Source organism: Odontesthes bonariensis, chromosome 16 (genome assembly GCF_027942865.1).
Source record: "Odontesthes bonariensis isolate fOdoBon6 chromosome 16, fOdoBon6.hap1, whole genome shotgun sequence".
NCBI lineage: Eukaryota > Metazoa > Chordata > Actinopteri > Atheriniformes > Atherinopsidae > Odontesthes > Odontesthes bonariensis.
This window is the reverse complement of record NC_134521.1, coordinates 10,514,993-10,536,112: the sequence shown is the minus strand read 5'-3', so window position 1 is coordinate 10,536,112 and position 21,120 is coordinate 10,514,993. Positions and strand designations below refer to the sequence as shown.

The following is a 21,120-nucleotide window of genomic DNA, read 5'->3' as shown; positions in this document are numbered from 1 at the left end:
AGCACATAGTTTATCATCTGTCAGCCAGGACAAGGACCTGGTGTGATTTTGGTTTTAAGTGCAGGCTGATTGCTGCTTAGCTGGTATTTTTTTGGGACTTGTATTTTAATGGATTCTCTTAAAAGGGTGACCTTATTGTGCAGTCAGGTCAGTCAGTAGGTCAGTCACGTCCTCTGAAGGCGGTGTTATCAGGGCATGGCCATACATACTAAGTTTTATTAGACATTGTGGTGTAGCAGGACTCACTTCACACATTGTCAGAGGGAGAGATTTTGCCTCTAGAAACCTTGTGGAGGTGAGCATATAATGATTTTCTTTCTTATTTAATTGTAGGCGGATTAAATAATAATAGTGTTAATGGTTTATTATTAATCATTTTCTTTCATTATCATTGACAATCAGACCAGGAGTAATGTAAAAATGTTTGTAACAGCCCATAATTTGCACATAACTGACACTCTAGCCCCCGGAGGCCAATCATGGCTTTGATAAAAAGGTGTGTCTGACATCAAGCAGATGTGTCTCTATGCCGCTTAATTGGCTTTGTTAGCTGTTATTCTCCTGCTTTTAGGAACTAATCCATCATTTCATCCACTGATAAAGCTATTTCAGTGCTTTCTTTGTGTCACTAGTCCTTGGACTTTCATGCTTTTGAATAAACACAACAAACATACTTGTCTCTATCTTGTCTGGTATCTTGTTGTGCAAACTTACATGCGTTTGTAACAGCAGCAATAACCAGACAAAACATAAGATCTGTCACAACTTCAACGCATTGCTTTGACAGCAACTAATCCAGTCGCCACATGTGTTGCTGCAGTTTCACCTTCTTTTGAATAAGCTTTACAGCGTGTAGAATTAAGGGTGTGCCGAAGGGAAGTCACACTTTTCGAATGTGCAAAGAGAGATCAACACTTTCACAATCTCAGCTCTTCAAAGAAACTGTGTTACAGCACTTCTTACAGGTTTTACATCAGCACACAGTGGATTAATCACAACTGAGCCACTTAGACCTAATGATAGCTCATTCAGATTCCAATTTCTTCCTTTAATTTATGTTATAAATTTACTAAATGTCGGCGTCTCCCAGTCTTCTCTCAGCCGCCTTCAGCTGGTGCAGAACGCTGCTGCCCGTCTTTTAACCAACACCAACAGACGTGTGCACATCACTCCTGTTCTTAACTCCCTCCATTGGCTTCCTGTCCTTTGTAGAACTGATTTTAAACTTTTAATGTTTGTTTTTATAGCTCTTAACGGCCTCGCCCCATCGTATTTATCTGAGCTTTTAACAGTCCGCAATCCTGGTAGAGCTCTGAGGTCAACAGATCACTTTCTGCTGGAAGTGCCCAGGTCAGAATACAAACCCTGGGGTGAGCGAGCCTTTTCCCAAAGCTGCCCCCAGGCTCTGGAATAAGCTCCCCGCCCAGCTGCGTCTTATTTCTGACCTGGGCCTCTTCAGATCTAGGCTAAAAACCTACTTATTTAGGATTGCTTTTAATACCCAGTAGTATATTGGCACTTTTATCTTATTTCATCTTATTCGATTTTGTTGTATTTTATTGCTTTCACTGTTCTTTTATTGTTTTTATTTGTTTTTACTTATTCTTCTCTTTATTTATTACCTGCTGTAAAGCACTTTGGTACATCGTAAGGATTGTCTTTAAAGGGCTGTATAAATAAAGTACATTTACATTTAATTTAAGATATATTACTGTACATGCAGCCCCTGTAGTTTTTGTAAATCTACAGGTTCTTAAGCCTCACTGAAAGAGCTTAAATCGAAAGTCAGCCATATGAAGATGAACCTTATTGCGACACATTGAAAGTTGGGGTCCTGTGACATTTTTAACTTCAGGTCCTCGTGTCTGTTCAATCCTTTCCAGCAGAAATTGATCGTTGCTTGAGTCAGTCATGATGCCTGCTTCAGAAGACACAGAGCAGTGTCTGATAAGTGGCCCCTCTATGACAAGTGATCAGCAGGAGCAGAGAGGCCTGGTGACACAAGGGTGTCTGTTTGCATTGTGCTGCTGGCAGTTTGTCTCCAGTCGGTTTGTTTTCCCACGAGAAAGTGCAAGAGGCCTGCCGTGCTGCTCTGACCTTGTGGCAGGAGAGCAGCTCAGCGACCTGGGCAGATGTTCACGTTCATATCGCAGCATACCCCCTGCCTGCCGTCACCCTCCCCCGAAGGCTGTGCACATATCAGAGTGCCAGTTGCTTCCTGGTGCTGTGATAACATGTGTGCGTTACACTCAGCTTCACAGTAATGTGTAGAATAGCTGCTCAGGGAAATGCAAAGATGATTAAACTTTGCGTTCTAAGTGAATTTCCTGGTTTATTTACAGGATATTTAAAAATATTGATGAAAAGAATGTGTGATGAAAACAAAAATGTGGCTTTTGTCCCTCAGATGAGGTTGGTTGTGATGTAAATGTAGAGCTGCTGCAGCTGGATCAGGTGGAAAAGAGAGCGTTGCATCTTATTTTGTGTGAGATGAACTGAGTGTTTGCGTCGCATTTCTTCTCTCAAGGACAAAAACCAAGCTGGTATTCTCAGATGTAATAATCCACCGATGTAAATACTGTGAGTGCCACTGTTCATTAAAAAGCAGTCAGAAGGAAGGCTGGCTCCTGCCTCAAGGTTTTCCAGAAACCTGGCAGTCACAAACACAGCGGTGCTCCCATACTTTCAGACACACAATCAGTATTAGAGACGACAGCTTTATTTTGAGATGCTTAGTCTTTATTTTTGATATTTGAACTTATTTCTAAATATTATATTATATTATATTATATTATATTTTATTATATTATTACTCAAACCTGGCCAATAAAACGCTGATTCTGATTCTGATGAGATAGTGTGGTATTATTTTGAGAGTAAGTTCATCATCGTTCTGACTCGTGTTATTCTTATTATTTTTCATCACAGTGGTGGAAATGGGTTACTTGGTGCTCTGTCACACTTCAGTTCAGACATTTGCATAAGAGACACAAATTAGGACATACGAGATGCATCTTTTGGAGTAAAATGTGGGTCTTCTTAAGTTGTAACTTGTAAGTTATTTTGTGCAATAATACAAATATAACCTTAAAAAAAGAAAATCATATATTTATTTTGAACTTATGGCTTTTTGACATCTTTTCTGCATGTCCAGACGAGACGTATGCGTTCCTTTCAGCAAGAAGGGTTAAAACCTGCTGCTATGCATTTGAGCCATAAAACACCAGATGATAATAATATTATAAAAAGAGCTTTGCTAAAAACTTTAATATATTTTGTTACAGTTGCAAAGATTGTGTAAGCTGTGTAACTAAATGTGAAATTAATTTATTGAGGAGCAGATAAAAGTGCATTATTCCTTTGCTGATCACGCTCCTCTGGTCAGTGTGAACTCCATACAGGGTGGGAGAGGTTCCCCATGATAGAAAGAAGTTTGTGTCTTCTTCTCTTCCACCGCTCTTAGATCATCCATGCTCAAACCTCCAGCACCAAGCCTACAGTCCGGGGAGGTTTAAGTCTTTTAAATACCTGGATGAGAGAGAATTTTCTACAATTAAATGAAGAGAAAACTGAGATCATTCTGTTTGGTAGCAAAGAGAAGAGGGTCAGCGTTGGTAAATATCTTGAGACCCGGGCCCTTATAATCACTGACCAAGTTGGTAACCTGGGAGTGTTGATAGACTCAGATCTGACTTTCAGCAGCCACATCAAAGCTGACCAAGGCAGCTTTTTACCATCTCAGAAACATCAACAGAATTAAAGGTTTACTAGAAAAGAGTCTCTATTTCTAGAATCTTGATTAATACTCCTGATATAGAAGGTTTTGCTAAAGCATCAGAATTTTTTCCAAATGTGCTCATTTGCAGAGTTATAATCAGTGACTTATGAAGGTCTTAACCCTCTCGGAAAGAGTTTCTGTTCCGAGTAAAATGATGGAATAGTCCTGACTTGAAAGTGTAGCTTAAGCATTACAATTATGTTTACTATTTCCATGCCTGTTCAATGAAGACTTGCTTGCTGCTTTAATTGCAATGATGAACAGCTTACACATAAGCTTACATAATGATACATGAAGTCACATCAAAAAGGGGGATGACAGAAATCTCCTAGCTGGTTGTGCTACATCTCAAAAGGTAAGTGGCTCTTGCAGTTTGGGGGGTGGCTGCTAAAGTCTTGCTACTGCTAATACAGATGTGACATCCATCCATCCATCCATCCATTATCTTCCGCTGGTCCGGGGATCGGGTCGCGGGGGCAGCAGCTTGAGCAAAGAGACCCAGACGTCCCTGTCCCCGGCCACTTCCTCCAGCTCTTCTGGGGGGACCCCGAGGCGTTCCCAGGCCAGCCGAGAGACATAGTCTCCAATGTGTCCTGGGTCTTCCCCGGGGCCTCCTCCCAGTGGGACGGACCCGGAACACCTCACCGGGGAGGCGTCCAGGAGGCATTCTCACCAGATGCCCGAGCCACATCTGACTCCTCTCGATGCGGAGGAGTAGCGGTTCTACTCCGAGCCCCTCCCGGATGACCGAGCTTCTCACCCTATCTCTAAGGGAGAGCCCAGACACCCTGCGGAGGAAACTCATTTCGGCCGCTTGTATTCGCGATCTCGTTCTTTCGGTCACTACCCACAGCTCGTGACCATAGGTGAGGGTAGGAACATAGATTGACCGGTAAATCGAGAGCTTCGCCTTCTGGCTCAGCTCCTTCTTCACCACGACGGGTCGGTGCAGAGCCCGCATCACTGCAGACGCCGCACCGATCCGCCTGTCAATCTCCTGCTCCATTCGTCCCTCACTCGTGAACAAGACCCCGAGATACTCCTCCACTAGGGGAAGGATCTCATTCTGTATGTGACACAATACAGAATATTACATTCCTACCGCAGTTATTTGACTGAATTAGTTGAAATGATAAAATCACTTCAAAACGGGGATTGTTAAAATTGGCTTTGTTCTTCGACATTATGAATGAAATAAGTCTCAGTACTTTTCCATTATGACCTAAAGTGATCCAGGAGTAGAAAGACAAAACAATTAGGAAAGCCTGGGAAAGCAAGGGCAGATTCACACACACACATTGTTTTGGGCTGATCCAGAAAATATGACGAAGCATGTTGAACCTACTCATGTCCAATCATACTCGGTCGAGTGTGAGTCCAACCTATGAGGCTATAAATATACATGATACCCGGAAATCATGGCTCTGTCTGACGGATTCCTGCGAGAGTTCTGTCATACTGAGACCAGCGCTGAAATACTGCACGTGTGACTACAAATAAAGACTTAATTTTCACTAGAATTACTCCGGTCCGTTCTTGAGCTTCCAACTAAAAGAATCGTATATAACAAGTGGTGCCGTGACACGAGGTTCGAAAGCTCAGAGACCACCGTGCCGTGCGACCGACCCCCGTGCGAGGGAGGACGCCTCGAGGTGATAGGAGGGACGACTTTGTTCAGACAATCAGGCCCCAAAAAGACCAGGAGAAACTCATCCATGCATTCATCTCCAGTAGACTCCATTAGTGTAATGCTCTTTTAACTGGACTTCCCAAAAAGAGCATTAAACATCTGCAGCTCATCCAGAACGCTGCTGCTGGAGTTTTAACCCGGACTAAGAGATCTGAACACATCACAGCAGCTTTAAAATCTTTACTCTGGCTTCCAGTCAGTCACAGAATAGATTTTAAAAGCCTGCTGATGGTTAACAATCTGTGATCTGTTCAGAGAATATAAACCCAGCAGAGCTCTTAAATCCAAGGACTCAGGTCAGCTGGTCCAGTCCAGAGTCCAGACTAAACATGGAGAAGCAGCATTTAACTGTTATGCTGCAAACAAGTGGAACAAACTGCCAGTGGAGATTAAACTTTCACCAAATGGAGACATTTTTAAATCCAGGTTAAAAACATTTCTTTTCTCATGTATCAATGCATGAAATCTGCACGATATCTTTTAATTTATAAATGATTCTATTTGTTTCTCTTTATATTCTTTTATGTATTTTTAATGCTTCTTCCACTCCCTGCTGCAATGCTTTTATTTAATGTAAAGCACTTTGAATTGTTCTGTACATGAAATGTGCTATACAAATAAATTTGATTTGATTTGATTTGATTTTAGTGTTATCACATTATTAGATCACCATCAGGCCATCTGAGGAAGAAACAGGTTCCTCCTGTCATGCCTGTAACGAGCCACAGAGATTCTGATCCAGCCCAGTTTGCATCATAAAATGTTTGTGTCTGGGACATGGAGTAAGAAGAGGAGGTTTCTTGATAAATTTGTCTACAGATCTTTTCTGTAATCCAACCAGAAATGAAGGAGCCTCACATTGGCTGCAACATTAAAACAAAATGGCGTATTTAAAGCATGTTGGTTTCATATGTTGGGTTAGCAGTGTCACAGGGAGGCCGAGCATCGTCTGCAGTTCCAACATGAATAAAAAGATTGCTACCAAAGGGTGGAGGAGCAGCGTGGTGAACCCATGATGGAGTGCTCAGGCCCCCGTCCTGTGGGAACTCTAGGTGACCAGCAGGTGGATTAAGGACCCACCGTGGCCTGCAGATGGTGCACGGTCTGCAGAGGAGGAGGAGGGAGAAAGAGATGGAGGCAGACAAGCATACAAAGACTGGCCCCGCCCCCTCATTTCTCTATCATTGACCCTCATGATTCCAATGCTACAGGAGAATCCCTGCAGTTGTGGGGAAGGAGGGGTGGATGGTGGGAGGTGGGGGGGGGGTTATCTGTCTACAGCTGGGTTACATCATTAAGATCAAACCCTTAGGGAGAAGCTAAATTCACTCTAAATGGAGAGCAAGTACACCTTGTGACCTCAGCTTCGGTCCCTCCCCATGTGGTAATTTCTGTTTCCCCTTAACCTCTGGTCTTATTTTCCCTTCATGCGACTGACTGTCTTATTGTCTGCTTCTCACTTCTGCTTACTGAACGACAGAGTGAGGGCCTGTCAGGTCTGTTGTTGGCCATTTGAGAGATTTAAGAGGGGAATAGGCCTGAAGCTTTACAATTAAACTAGAATAAAAACTAATAGGTGTTGTGAACCATCCACACTAAGCAGGTCAGTGAGTCGTTGCTTTCAGTACAGCCCATACAGACTAACTGTTTAATAAAGAGTGGTACACTGGAAAAAATGCCCCTCCAAAAACAAGTAAAAAAAACAACAAATACAAGACGTTTTTGCTTGAAATAAGCCAAAAAAATCTGCCAATGGAACAAGTGAAAATCGGCTTGTCAAGATTTCTTGAAATAAGATGTGATATTTAGGACTTTTGAGATAAAAGTGATCTTGAAATTAGCTTAAAAACCTCTTCAAATGTAAAAAAAAAAAGCTTGTTTCATATGAAATCCGACTCAAAACAATTTGTTTTCAAGACTTTTTCATTTAACAAGATATTCCAGATGTATTGTCTTCAAACAAGACTGAAATAGAACTTGTTAGGCAGTTGTGTCTTATATTAAGTGTAATGAGATATTTTGACTAAAAATGAGACAAATATACTTGGTAAGACTTTGATTTTTTCCAGTGTAGGGACATGTAATTGCTACGATCGAGGGGGGCTGAGGTGCATCGGTGTTTGCTTTTCCTGCAGAAAGGACGGGGCTCTAGAGAGGGGTGGGACGGAATAATTGAAAGCTTTCTGTTTATCTGGGGCCATGCAGCTCCTCACAGAAGCCTCTAATGATCTTGTCAGCCGGAGATAATTCGGAAAACAGGATTGTTCACGCACACGCACACACACACACACACACACACACACACACACACACACACACACACACACACACACACACACACACACACACATATGCACACATTTCCAGCCAATGAGTCAATAATCAGATGGTGGCTACAAGGAAGCCTTGACATGTCTTGTTCTTCTCAGTTCCCCATGTCGGCTTTTGTTTTCAGTTTGAATTAGCGGTGCTCGTGTCATGTGTCACGGTTTGTTAGACAGAAAACAAGGAAGCAGTGGATAGATAACATAGATATACAGATAGCATAGATATAAAGATAGATAGCATAGATATACAGGTAGATAGCATAGATATATAGGTAGATAGCATAGATATACAGGTAGATACCATAGATATACAGATAGATAGCATAGATATACAGGTAGATAGTATAGATATACAGGTAGATAGCATAGATATACAGGTAGATACCATAGATATACAGGTAGATACCATAGATATACAGGTAGATAGCATAGATATACAGGTAGATAGCATAGATATACAGGTAGATAGCATAGATATACAGGTAGATAGCATAGATATACAAGTAGATAGCATAGATATACAGGTAAATAGTATAGATATACAGATAGATAGCATAGATATACAGGTAGATAACAAAGATATACAGGTAGATAGCATAAATATACAGATAGATAGCATAGATATACAGATAGATATAGATATAGATATAGATATAGATATGTGTATATTGATACCTGTGTTCATGAAAATGATTTGGGCGCATGATTCAGCAGTCCTGTGCTGGAAGTCAGGCTGCAACAATGTACATGTTCAGAAAACACATATAATAGTAATCAGTGGGTAGATTGCAGAATGTAAAATACATTTTATTTCTATTTTGTATGAGGCTCATTCTCACCTAATGTCCTTGCATAATAGTTTTAGAATACCTATAAGGTCCATCAGATAAAAATCATAAAGATATATATATATTAGGGCTGGGCAACGATTGAAATGTTTAATTTAATTAATCACATGATTTCCCTGATTAATCACGATTAATCGCATTTGTACGCAAAATCCAAAAATGAATTCAAAAGTAGTGTATAGCTTTTAGCATTTAGTTTTATTTTAAATGTGCTGCCATATGAATGAAAGTGCCATAACATTTGTTGTGCAAACACACTTTTAACATCAGCATCTTTCTGTAGTTTTTATGTAGAAGCCTCGCTCCACTGTCTGTTTCCTTGAATGACTTGTTGGTATCAGTTGTGTGTTTTGCCTTTAAGTGATATTTTAGACTGGAACTACTACGGTGAGAAGACAATTCAACTTGGCAGTGTTTACAGATGACTTTGGTTCTGTCGACTCCGCCGTCTGGAAGAACTTTAAAGTGAAAATGGCCGAGTAAAAGTTCCGTACCCTTCTCCATGTTTGGTGGATCCGCCGATTACTTTCTTTTCCGGTTCCGCAGCAGACGGCAACAGACTTTTACTAAATAAAAGCCTGTGAGCAACAGACTTTTACAATAATAAAATAAATAATAAAACAGGGGTGGTCCGTGGCGTGGTGGGTTGAGCAGGCACCCCATGTACAAGAGGCTATAGTTCTCGCTGCAGCTGGCCCCAGTTAGAGTCCCACATCAGACGGCTCTGTGCTGCGTGTTGTTCCCCCTCTCTCTGCCCCTTGCTTCCTGTCTCTCTGAACTTTCCTATCCATTAAAGGCACAAAAGCGCCAAAAAATTATATAAAAAAACCCCCAAAACTGCGTTAACGGCAGCTGGGATAGGCTCCAGCCCCCCTGCAACCCAGAATTGGATTTTGTGGGTATAGAAAATGGGTGTTTTTAATGCACAGATTTATCATAGGAAGATATATAGGAGATTACTGAACGAGATCAGATACATTAGTAATGATCTTAACCGTCTGTATCATCTTGAGTTGAGCGCCTTTACTTTCATGTTCTTTGGCTAGAGAGCCAGAATGCTAAATATTTAATTATAAGAGACAGATGCAAATGTAAAGCTGCACATTTATTCACTGACTGGGGGAGAGGTTACATTGATTATTGTAGCAAAGCAGAAGCACCCATTTTGAAGCAACTGGAAAGACAGTTATTTAATTGTAGATTATAAGCCATATGTTTTAAGGGAGACTTCTCCGCTGGGAAACTTGTTTACTTTAGTCCAAAAGTTGCTTATAACCATGTCATTGGCATGGCTCTATGGGATAACAGCGTCAGTTTTTGATTGATGGTTCCCAACTTACATGTAAACTGAATATCTCAACACTTATTGGGTTTCAGTTTGACACTCACGTTAATAGTTCCAAGAACATGACTCACGCGGATATTTTGTTTCATCGTTACCTTGAAGTTGACATTTTTGTTTTTAAGTGAAATGCCGAGATAAGATTTAGACAAGTTGCCATGATACATTTCAATGCCTTTGCTGATATCTTCTTGAAGAAATGTTTACAAAAGAGGAGCAGTCCAAAACCACATTACTTTACAAGGGCTAATTCTGGTCCATGCCCCACCTGCTGTAAAAGTTCAGTTTAATACATCCTGTTGCAAAGAGACAAATAACCCAACCATACCAACCACATAATATTCCTGTTCCCCAGGAAATAGCCTCTACAAATCATCAGAAGCAGAGAAGAGAGGTGGAAAGTTAGGATCTGTCCAGTGGAAGTAGGATGTAGAGGATTTGTTGCAAAGTCTGCTGTCTCATTGCTGAGGGAGCTGGGTTTAAGTGGACAGAGTGTGAGGAAAATAGTGAAGGAAGTGTCAGATGAGACAGTAAAGTCCAGTCAGCGGATTTGGATTAGAAGAAGCAATGGCAGCTGGGGGCCCAGTAGGGGGAGCACTTAGGGTAAACAGACTCTTGGAAGAAGCAAAGAAGAAATCCAGGATATATTTAAGTGGAGGGTGTGGCACGTGTGAGCCTGTTGAAACCTGGCGGCCATTTTAGGTGAGTTGGTCTTGTTTTTGCTGGCATTTTTAGTGACTTTAGGACTGTTTAGGTGAGTTTGTCTGCTGAATCTGCTAGTGTGTCTTGTCCTGCCTCCACCTAACATTAACGGTTAGCTCGTAATATAAAGCCCAGGAAGATGAATCTTGTATAAATCATTTGAAATACCCAAAACCTGCCATTTTCGTACGTGCAAAAAGCAAACTGTTTCTGATGTTAGTGATTTTTCAACAAAAGAAAAGATGTGGGATGTGTTCTATTACTTTCCACCCATCATGACAAATCTAAAGCCATTACTGGTTTGACGTTGGAAATACTGAGACATTACAATACCAGTAGCAGATTAGATGTTCAGAGCTGGAGACTCTGTGGTAATTTTAGACCATGGTTCATATTACCCACTGTTTTGTCATAGTAATGTATCGATCAGTCTGTGAATAATGTCCAGACCTTCTCCTGAATTTATATAGTGAAAATATTTCATTAGCTCCCCCCCCCCCCATCTCCTTGCAGATCTTTCCAAGAATCGTCTCACAGAAGTCCCGCCAGAAGTGTGTCTGTTCGCCCCTCTCGAGTCACTCAGCCTCTACCACAACTGCATCAAGTGCGTCCCGGAGGCCATTATCAATCTTCAGATGCTGACATATCTTGACATCAGGTGAGCTATTGCTAACAGTATGCTCTCAGTTATGTTTCCAAGTTTCTTTTGATCAGTTCAGCAGCAGTGAATGTTCATGTGTTCTCTGAAGAGGCGCTCGTTCCCCTTTCAGTGCACCAAGGGCACAAAAAAACCCAGACACATTTCCTCTATTGCTGAAACTCGATTCCCAATGTCTTTGTATGCTGTGTTGAATGTAGGTCAATGTTTTATCTTCCTCCGCAGCCGGAATCTCCTGTCAGTTTTGCCAAAATATCTGTTCAACCTCCCCCTCAAAGTTCTGCTTGTGAGCAACAACAAGCTCGTGTCCATCCCTGAAGAGATTGGCAAGGCCAAAGAGTTGATGGAGCTGGTGAGCAGAGTGCATCAGTCAGTACATATCACCTTATGTATATTGATGGCCTGAGTAATCCTATTTCCTACACATTGTCTCCTGTTTAGGATGTGAGTTGCAATGAGATCCAGGTCCTACCAGCTCAGGTGGGGCGGCTCCAAGCCTTACGAGAGCTTAACATCAGGAAGAATTGTCTTCATATGCTGCCTGAGGGTCAGTACCTGTAACGTGTTGTTCTGTTTTTCTTCCACTTAATCATCTCTCTAACAGTATGTGTTGACTAACGTTAATTGACAGTTTGACAGTTTTGGCGAGCATGCTAGTCCTCTCGCAGCCAAGAAATATTTCCCCACAGTGTTTGTTTTGTGTTGGCTGTCATTATACTATCTTCAACATCATAAATTCAATCGTTGGCAATAAAATCATACAAATTATCAGTATGATTGAGTCATCACAATATTTCAGAAGTTATGTAGATTTGCCAAGATTAAATTCTTTTTTTTTTTCTCCTTTTTTTACTTTTTTTCTTTTTTTTACCCATTTTTTCTCCTTTTTTTTCTCCTTTTCTTTCTCCCTTTTTTTTCTTTCTTTCTCCCCCTTTTTTCTCTTTTTTCTTTCTTCTTTTTTTCTTTCTTCCCCCCTTTTTTCTCCTTTTTTTTCTTCTTTATTTTTTACCCCTTTTTTCTCCTTTTTTAGTTCTTTCCCACTTTTCTCCTTTCTTTTTCTTTCTCCTTTTTTCTCCTTTTTTTCTTTCTTTTTCCCCCTTTTTTCTCCTTTTTTCTTTCTTTTCCCTCATATTTTCCTTTCTTTCTCCTTTTTTCTTTCTTTTGCCCTTCTTTTTCTCCTTTTTCTCCCTTTTTTCTTCTTTTTCTCTAAGTTAAGTTCTGTTTTAAAGCAAACCTAAACTGCCATGTCTTCCCTTTTTCTGCATGCATATGAATCAGACTGAATAATCATAAGAGCTTGAATAAGGGAAACTGGACGGTTCACCTTTTTTCCAAATAGGCTTCTTCAGTTCTAAACTAGATGGTGGGGAGTATCAGTTTATAAGCAGAGAGGTGTTAAAGATCCAAGAAGAAGTCCAGTTGCTCTTTTTCAAGCTGTTATTATCACCATGACCTGGATGACTGAGAATCTTCATCAACAAATCAGACTGAATACAAATCGAATCTAATTCACAAAGAGTTTTGACATCATTTTACCAGGCAGAGTAAATGCTGTCAATTTGCTGTTAAGTCACTTCATAAGAACTGTGGGATCTAATATTTCGGTGGCTTACTCGTACTTTTGACGGAGAAGGTTAGGATATTTTGGTATGTTGGAAGCAAACGTTTTGTTTCTATACCTCAAACTATATGATGACTGCATGATTAAACTTCTGCAAGTGCTTCTGGGAAATATTAGTGGTGCAGTGTTTCCAGGAGAAGTGTGTATCTCCCTTGTTTTATTGGGTGCTTTTACTGTGCAATGTGCCTGTCACATGATGGACGTCGTGCATCTCGGAGTGACACAAGCTGTTTAATTTCAGACCGTCTCATTTGTACTTTCAGAGTTAGCTGACCTGCCCCTCATTCGACTTGACTTCTCCTGCAACAAGATCACAGAGATTCCTCCGTCTTACAGGAAACTCAGGCAGCTGCAGAACATCATCCTTGACAACAATCCTATGCAGTCTCCACCTGCACAGGTATGTGCATTCACTTGTGTTTGGGACTCTTCTGCACCGTTTACATGCTTATGGGATGTATGATGTAGATACAATGGCTCCATCTGGTGGATGAAAGGACACATTTCTCTCTGTACTGGTACACATTGCATATGGATGTATGTTTCAGATCTGCCTGAAGGGCAAAGTTCACATATTCAAGTACCTGAACATCCAGGCTTGCAGAATGGATAAGAAACCAGACACGCTGGACCTCCCCTCCCTCAGTAAACGTTGCCTTCCTCAGCCCCTCACAGATAGGTAAGCACACGAATACCACTTTTTGCTGTGTCATCATGTCATAAAGCATAACGTTTTTCATTTAAAGATGTTTTTTTTTTTTTTTTACATATATTATAAATACATCCTCTTGTTATTTTATTCATTATGAAATATATGAATTATCTCGCCTGATTCCAGCATGGAGGATTTTTATCCCAGTAAAAACCATGGGCCCGACTCTGGAATTGGTAGTGACAATGGTGACAAGAGGCTGTCAACAACAGAGGTCAGAGTTCAAACACACAGCATTAAACTGATTCAATTCCAGGATGTGTACAACTTGTGTAATGAGCTGTTAAGCAGTGTTTAACCAGAACCTCTAAGAACTGGATTGACTCTTTGGGTTAAGACGATGGCACTCACACGGTGACGCCTCAGACAGAACCGAACCAAACAGGTTCGGATTGGACTTTATAAAGTTGAGGCTCATCGCTAATAATAAAAAAAAGATGTCAGCAGTTACAGCAGATAAGTGGGTTAAATGTGGAAGTCGGTGTTTTTCAAGAGAATATAATAAAAGACTGGCAAAGGATCAGAAGAAAAGGTAGGGCGCATATTAGGAATGGCACAAAGTGTTCACAAAGTGATTGCATTCCGAGCGCTGGGATTGACCTGATAAGTGTGGAGCCAGGCGGGCAATCAGGGCCGACCAACTAAATGAGTCAGTAATGACAGCTGAGGTTGTGGGTGGAAATCTAAAGCCTGAAACCACTTGTCTGTGATTATATGCCTCTAAACTGCATGAAACTGCAGACACACATAATTTTTATGAGCTAGTGGATAAACATTGGAGACTGTAACCATCCTGAGATTAAATAGGTCACGCTCAGCGATTTGGCTCAGAGTGAAATCCAGAAAACGATGACGGTGATAGTGATTGATGTTCAAAGATGAACAACAATGACCCCTTTCACACATGACTTCTTCCTTAAGAAGCCATACGGAGGCGACTTAGCTTCGGATTGCTCTGCCCTTAAACGCATCAGGCTGGTGTCATGGAAGCAGCTGAGCGACAACGTGAACACGCATGAGGCGTTGCCTTGGTTACTACCTCCTTCGCCGGCTCAGAGAGGGATCAAGGGTTGACTTCAAGCCCCTTTTTCTGCCTCTACTTTCACACACGAAGCGATGTGCAACAAAGGCTCGTCAGTACGTGAATGAGGCTTATTTCTCCCACGTTAGTCCTGTAATTCTCAGCCATGTTTGGTTCCGTCCAGGCCCGCCGATAGGGGGGGACAAACGGGTATTTTGTCCCGGGCCCAGGAATGGGGGGAAGTTGCGATTGATTATTGTATGTTTCCTTCAAAATGTGTTGATTTGGGGAAGAAAAGTGCTTTATTTGCATTTAATAAATTACTTCTGGATCGTTTGCCTTCATTGCCCTTAAAAAAAGGGCCAATAACCCCCTATCTCCCCTATTCCAAAAATGGTTTGGTCTTTGATTACGGAGAAGAAAAAAAACTACATCATTTGACCATAAGCGGTCATTGCGCGTTAGTCGAAATGCACAAATCAGGAGCGCAGAAAAGAAAAGAAAGGCGAAAGAAGCCAAGAGGGGTTCTCTACACAAATATTTCACAAAAGAGTCAGATGATGCAGCAGGTACCAGTACAGGCAGCTGTGCAGCAGAGCCAGGTAAGACAGTGACACGGCCAACTTTTCCCAGCCCCGTGAAGTAACACCAGGCACAGGCGGCGTGCCAATCATATTAGCTCCACATGAGGGGATAGCAAGTCACACGGAACTCAATATCAGACAGAGAGAGCATTGAATCATTCAGAGAATTTTGTCCCGGGCCCAGCCAAACCTGTCAGCGGCCCTGGCTCCGTCTAAAGAAGCAACAACCACAAAAAGGCCCTTTTAGTGCTCTAACAAGCATTCGTATGTCCGTATGGATGTCTGTGCGCAGACTTTGTGGCACGTTGGCATCATAACTGTGAGCAGTCGACATCACTATGACAGCTTTTGATTTTTCTTTCCACTCTTTACTTCTCCTGCAGCCCTCTGACGATGACACTGTCAGCCTCCACTCACAAGTTTCAGAGACAGCTCGCGCTGACGCCCTTTCCCTTCTCTCCAAAATGGACTCTTGCAAAGGTTATCGACAATAAGTATCACATATTCCCTTTGAAAGCAGTAACAGAGACACGGGGGTTGTTGAATGAAGTGCCTATAATGTGACAGATGAGTGATGAACGCGGATGCTTCCTCCCTCTATCAGATCAGGATCTCTATGACTTTATAGACCCCAATCCTGACGAGGATCCTGCTCTGTCAGAGTGTGATGGGCAGCAAAGCAGTCACATGTCTTGTATAAAGGTATCTATTTATTTGTCAGACTGTCTTTCTAAAAAAAAAAAAAAAAAAAATTACTTTAATCAAGAAAAAGCATGGATAAAATGGTCCTAATTGGTCCTGACCTGGTGTGTGTCTCGGTATGTTTCAGGAACTGGAGAAAGTTCTTAACATGTCTCAACAATGCAAAGATAAAGACAGCTGGAAGGAAGAGTCAGGGTGAGTCATCTGCAGCGAAGCCGTCAAAGAAGGAGATTACCTCAGCGGTAGCCCTAGGAGAAAACATCTTGTGCTCGATGCTCGAGAAGGACGCTTTGCTCTCATTCATTACAGTTACAGCTAAATGCACACAAATGGTTTTTTTGCACAAAGACTTGCGACGTAAATCAGTGGAAGAAAGGAATTCCCTGACTGCACCTTTCAGTGAGTCACCATCTTTGGTGGTTAAATGCTTTGGATTTGCCAAACTGTTGGCTGTTTGACAATAAGCACGAACAGATCAGCTGGGGTGGAAACTGATAGATAGATAGATGGATACTTTATTGATCCTGAAGGAAATTCAAGCATCCAGTAAGCAAGACATAATAAAGCAATAAAAATGTTTAAACAATTATAAGCAATTTAAAAACAATCTAAAAATTTAAAAAACAATAAAAAATAAAAAAAGCTGTTGTACAGTCTGATGGCCAGAGGAACAAAAGAGTTTTTGAGTCTGTTGGTGGAGCAGGATTGAGACAGCAGCCTGCCACTGAACACACTCCTCTGCCTGATGAAGGTGTTGTGCAGAGGGTGGTGGGCGTTGTGCAGGGTCCTTCTCTCTGCCACTGTCACCAGAGAGTCCAGCTCTGTGCCCACCACCGAGCCACTGAGTCCCTCTTCCTGCTGCAACTGCACAAGGTTTTCAAAAAGCGTCTTCTCACTTTCAGAGTAATACTTTAAAAAAAAAGTAGGAAAACACAACGGTGGAACGTGCACGGCTAAAACAACATGTCTGCTGGTATGTCTCATGCTATGGGTAACGGGTCAGTAGCATGGCTCTGTGTGGAAGAGCATCTGGAGAGATTGTGTCCTTTAGAATCAAAGACCGAGAGGCTTTCCACTCTGTGAAAGAAAATGCTCACCACCATACATTTAGAAAGACTCTCTTAACCTACGATACATGATATAGTTGAAACATTCTGAGAACGACTGAATGACCTCGATAGTCTGCACAATCCTGCTGTGGAAATTATTACTGGACAGGCTCAAGACTTCTGAAAATACTGCCATCTTCTCTGGGCCTGAAACCGTTTAAGAGAATTGTCCCAATATTTCTGAAATGGGCTGCTGTCATCAAATAATTATATGTAAAACAAACAAAAAAAAACTCACTTTCAATGTTTCAACAATATGTAAGTCGACTTTGAACTATTTTCCAGTTAGATTTAACGGGTTTACGTGATCTGTAAATCATTGCATTCTGTTTTTGATTTGTTTTCATTTCAACTCAACATGGTGGAAGTTTAAAACGTGTGCATGGAGACGCTGTGCAGCTGCTTTATTGCAGTGTTATTGGAACATGCTGTGCTTCACGTCCTCTCGATATTTACGGCTGCCGCAATCCTACTTTTTTATGCACTTTAATCAAAGATGCTTGTAGATATATCATCCACAAATAAATGGAAGACACGTGATGAAAGCACATAAAGTGGATTACATAGAGTGGATTACTGCTAAAGCCACAAGTGGTTTTACTATTTATTTTACGAGTCAATAAGTTGCACAAATGCAAAGCTTCAAGCTCTTTTCTACCCTTTATGCACGTGTGCTCAGCCTAATTCTGTTGCTAATTATATCTCTGCACCTGCTGGTTTGATTTTTTGTTTGGATCCTTCCATGTAAACCTTCTTTGTAATCCAGCACCTAGTTAGAAGAGATGTGCTCATAAATACTGTGCTGTGTTAGTATTTAATGCTAACTGGAAGAGTATTATGCGAATTTCCTATACATGAAGTGCATGCAGCATGTGGTCTTAAGCTGAGTTTACAACACACTGTTAAATTCTGGTTATGTTCCAGTTCTGATAAGGAGCAGCTGGTGGAGGAGGAGGAAGATGAGCTGAAAGAAGTGCTGGACCTGAGGAAGATTGCTGTTCAACTTTTGCAGCAGGAGCAGCAAAACAGGTGCGTGGGACTCAGCTTTGATTCTGTTGGTGTGACAACATGCAGTGCTGCTTAATTCTGCTTCTTAAATGTCTTCTCGCCTCAACAAATCTCTACTTTCACCTCTTTTTGTCTCTGCAGAGCTTTTTCAGCGTGACTTTACGTAATCTCTGCCCACTTTTGTCTTCCCCCTCATCATCTCTTGGTCTCTTCTCTCTACTCTCAATCTGCTTCTGCATGTTTCTAGACGACGATCCTTAATTTGCAGAGCAGAGAGTCTTATTCACAGGCGGAGGGTGACTGGCCGTGCACACAGGTACACGTGCGGAGGTTTTCACTCTCCTTTTTTTGCATACAGTTTGCAGACGGCATGTCACAACTTGTGAAAGAGCTACTGGTCATTCAGGCGCAGCCAGTCTGTGGTTCGTTTCTGTTGTATTTCAACAGGTAGGGGGCATGCGGGATATTCTTGAAGCAGGATATACAGTTTAATGAAGGAATTTCCAAGCAGTGCAAGTATGCGGTTATTTGTTGCCTAAATATATAGAAATGTTACCACATGTTGAAGTGTGTGAATCAGTGCTGATATAAAAAGAAAAACTCCTGAACATGATTGTGCAAGTAAAAAAAGAAAAGGAATTTCTTGCTCATGGAGGGTGAATGATGATCCACCATCTATTCATCATCTAACAAGAATTGTCCCTGTTTTCCAGGCCTCGTTAGTGCAGTACAATAAGGACAATCTCCTGTTTCTGTCTGCAGATTCCTGAGTCACTCTGGAAGCTCCAGCAGCAAACCAAGGCTCGCACCTCAGACCGCTCGTAGGTACGTACAACGCTGCGCCGCATGGGCTGATCGACCGTGGCTCAGTGTCGCTGTAAACCTTATTTTTACTGTTTTGAGAAAAGTTTTTTCTCATTTTATTGGACCTTCAAGTTTACAGACTTTCAGGGAGATACAGTGTGCTTTGGGCTGTTGAAGCAGGCCTGTGGCACAGTAAAAATGACCAAATTAAGCAGAGGATACGTCCTTGAAGCTGGAGGATACATCCTCGCTCAAGCGAACTATTGATATGACTCGAGATGAAATGTTCCCGGTGATTAACTCTATTTATATGTCTCTTTTGCTCTTCTAGTCTGGTTGACCTCCCATAGTGCTTTTACAATGCAAGCCACTTTCACTCACACGGGATTTATTAGTCTATACAGTACAGTGTTGACAGGCTACATTCACACACCGATGACCACATAAGAGACAACACGAGGTTCAGTTTCCTGCTCGAGGACTCTTTAACATCTGGTTCGTGGAAGCCAGAGACCAAACTGACCCTCTGATTGGCAGACAGCTGCACTTCTGCCCCTGAGCAACTATTCTTTCGAACCGGGTGGTATCGTTTATTGAAGCTATTCGTTGGAGCTTCTAATCACTGGGTTAATCTTTAGCATGGCAAGGCTAAAGGCTGAGTTATACTTCTTTTAACTGCCCTTGCGCTTGCGTCTTGCGCGTATGTTAATGGCTCGAGACGTTTATACTTCATTTTGCTTTGTCGGCGGTTGCGTGTGCTGCGTGGCGATTCACCGCCAGGACAGTAGGTGGAGTAGCGGGTTTTTTCAATGACAAGCCTACAACGATGAAAGGAAATTCACCGCCAGGAGCTGTTTGGCAAGTCTCTCTTCCATAGATTCATGCTTCTTCTTCTTCTTGTAAATAGCCGGTATTTTGTCAGATTTTCAACACCTTGGGGGTCTAAACGACTACTTTCTTGCCTGAAAATGGTTCAAATGTTGCTAAAGTTATATATTTACAGAGTTTAGCCTATAGCTTAAGGGAAATCAGCTTTTCAGGCTGGCTGATTTCGGCTTGGGCAGGAGTGAAGTGCACTGTGTGTAAACGCTCTGCATACTGTCAGATCGATCAAGCAGTAGGCGGTTGGTTTCGACCACAGCCAGTGGCTTGCGCTTGCGTCTTGCGTGAAGTTTAGAAAATTGAGGTGACACACGCAAGCACGCAAGGGGGGCTTGCAACCGCGCAAGGGCTTGCGTTGCAGCTTGCGTCTTGCGTTGCGTCTTGCGTTACCGACTATAAACCAGGCTTTAACGAGTAGCATATCTAGACAAAGTGACCCTCTGAATTAGATGTTCCTTCAGCTGGCCCTTGGCAGTTCTGGATTAGCCAACTTCTCTTCTTCTTTTGAAGATTTGAGATTGCGTTGTATGCTCCCACCACACACTCTGGACTTGGTGGTTACTGCCTGAACCTAAAATTGATTGCTACAAGGTTTTTCTGTCTGAAGATGTATTTGAGCTTGGTGAAACTTTCTGACATGGAAAGACAAACAAAAAGGATGCAGATTCGTGGTGTAACCTCACAATCAAATATAGGGTAAAATAGGGTATGAAGACGGGGAATATGGCGTGACTCATTTATCATCATTTATATGAAATGAGACTCATGTTCATTGCACATAAATAAGTCATCTGTTGTTACTTGTGTCCTATTTTCAGTGCTTCTCTGGATGAAGGAAGCAGTGCAGCATCAATGCTGAGTGGACAGGTACAAAGTCTTCTACCTCATAGCAGATATATCGCGTTTGATATGTTAGATTCCCCATGTTCAGATTTCCTCCAGACCGATTTTATTTGTAACTTTCTGCTTTTGCAGCCTTCTTCCTCCTGCTCCTTTGATGGCAGCTTGAAGGCAGATCAGTCGGATTCAGACCCAAAGTGGCCTGAAGTCCCACCCGTCCTCAATCAGAATGAAGATCGCAGACGGAATAAGTACCTGAGGAAAGACTACTTAAAGGTTCGAGCTGGCATCACTTTGTGAATCCATCTCATACATTCGTTAATACTATCAAGGCGTGCATTGGGGATTTTCAGATGTCCATTTATAGAATGAATCTCACCACCAGCAATAGGGTCTCAGGTAATCCGGATGATCCCCAGGGTCTGTCACTTTTGGTTGTTCTAGTAATCTGGATGTTGAATTTTTTCCAGTTCTGTGAACTTCCTTTTGAGT

The 21,120-nt window shown here is 41.8% G+C and overlaps 1 protein-coding gene across 2 annotated transcripts in view; it reads left to right on the top strand.

Annotated features, from left to right (window-relative positions):
* lrch2 (leucine-rich repeats and calponin homology (CH) domain containing 2) overlaps positions 1–21,120 on the top strand; it is a 37,305-nt gene that overhangs the window by 859 nt on the left and 15,326 nt on the right. The window contains exons 2-15 of one of the 2 annotated variants that reach the window (XM_075487785.1): positions 11,201–11,345; positions 11,571–11,697; positions 11,787–11,892; positions 13,230–13,366; positions 13,515–13,645; positions 13,805–13,892; positions 15,667–15,763; positions 15,888–15,985; positions 16,113–16,180; positions 18,019–18,123; positions 18,350–18,418; positions 18,865–18,927; positions 20,607–20,655; positions 20,764–20,904. In XM_075487785.1, coding sequence (XP_075343900.1) covers positions 11,201–11,345; positions 11,571–11,697; positions 11,787–11,892; positions 13,230–13,366; positions 13,515–13,645; positions 13,805–13,892; positions 15,667–15,763; positions 15,888–15,985; positions 16,113–16,180; positions 18,019–18,123; positions 18,350–18,418; positions 18,865–18,927; positions 20,607–20,655; positions 20,764–20,904 — 1,424 coding nt within the window. The remainder of the gene's footprint in view (positions 1–11,200; positions 11,346–11,570; positions 11,698–11,786; positions 11,893–13,229; positions 13,367–13,514; positions 13,646–13,804; positions 13,893–15,666; positions 15,764–15,887; positions 15,986–16,112; positions 16,181–18,018; positions 18,124–18,349; positions 18,419–18,864; positions 18,928–20,606; positions 20,656–20,763; positions 20,905–21,120) is intronic. The other variant, XM_075487786.1, reaches the window with a different exon arrangement.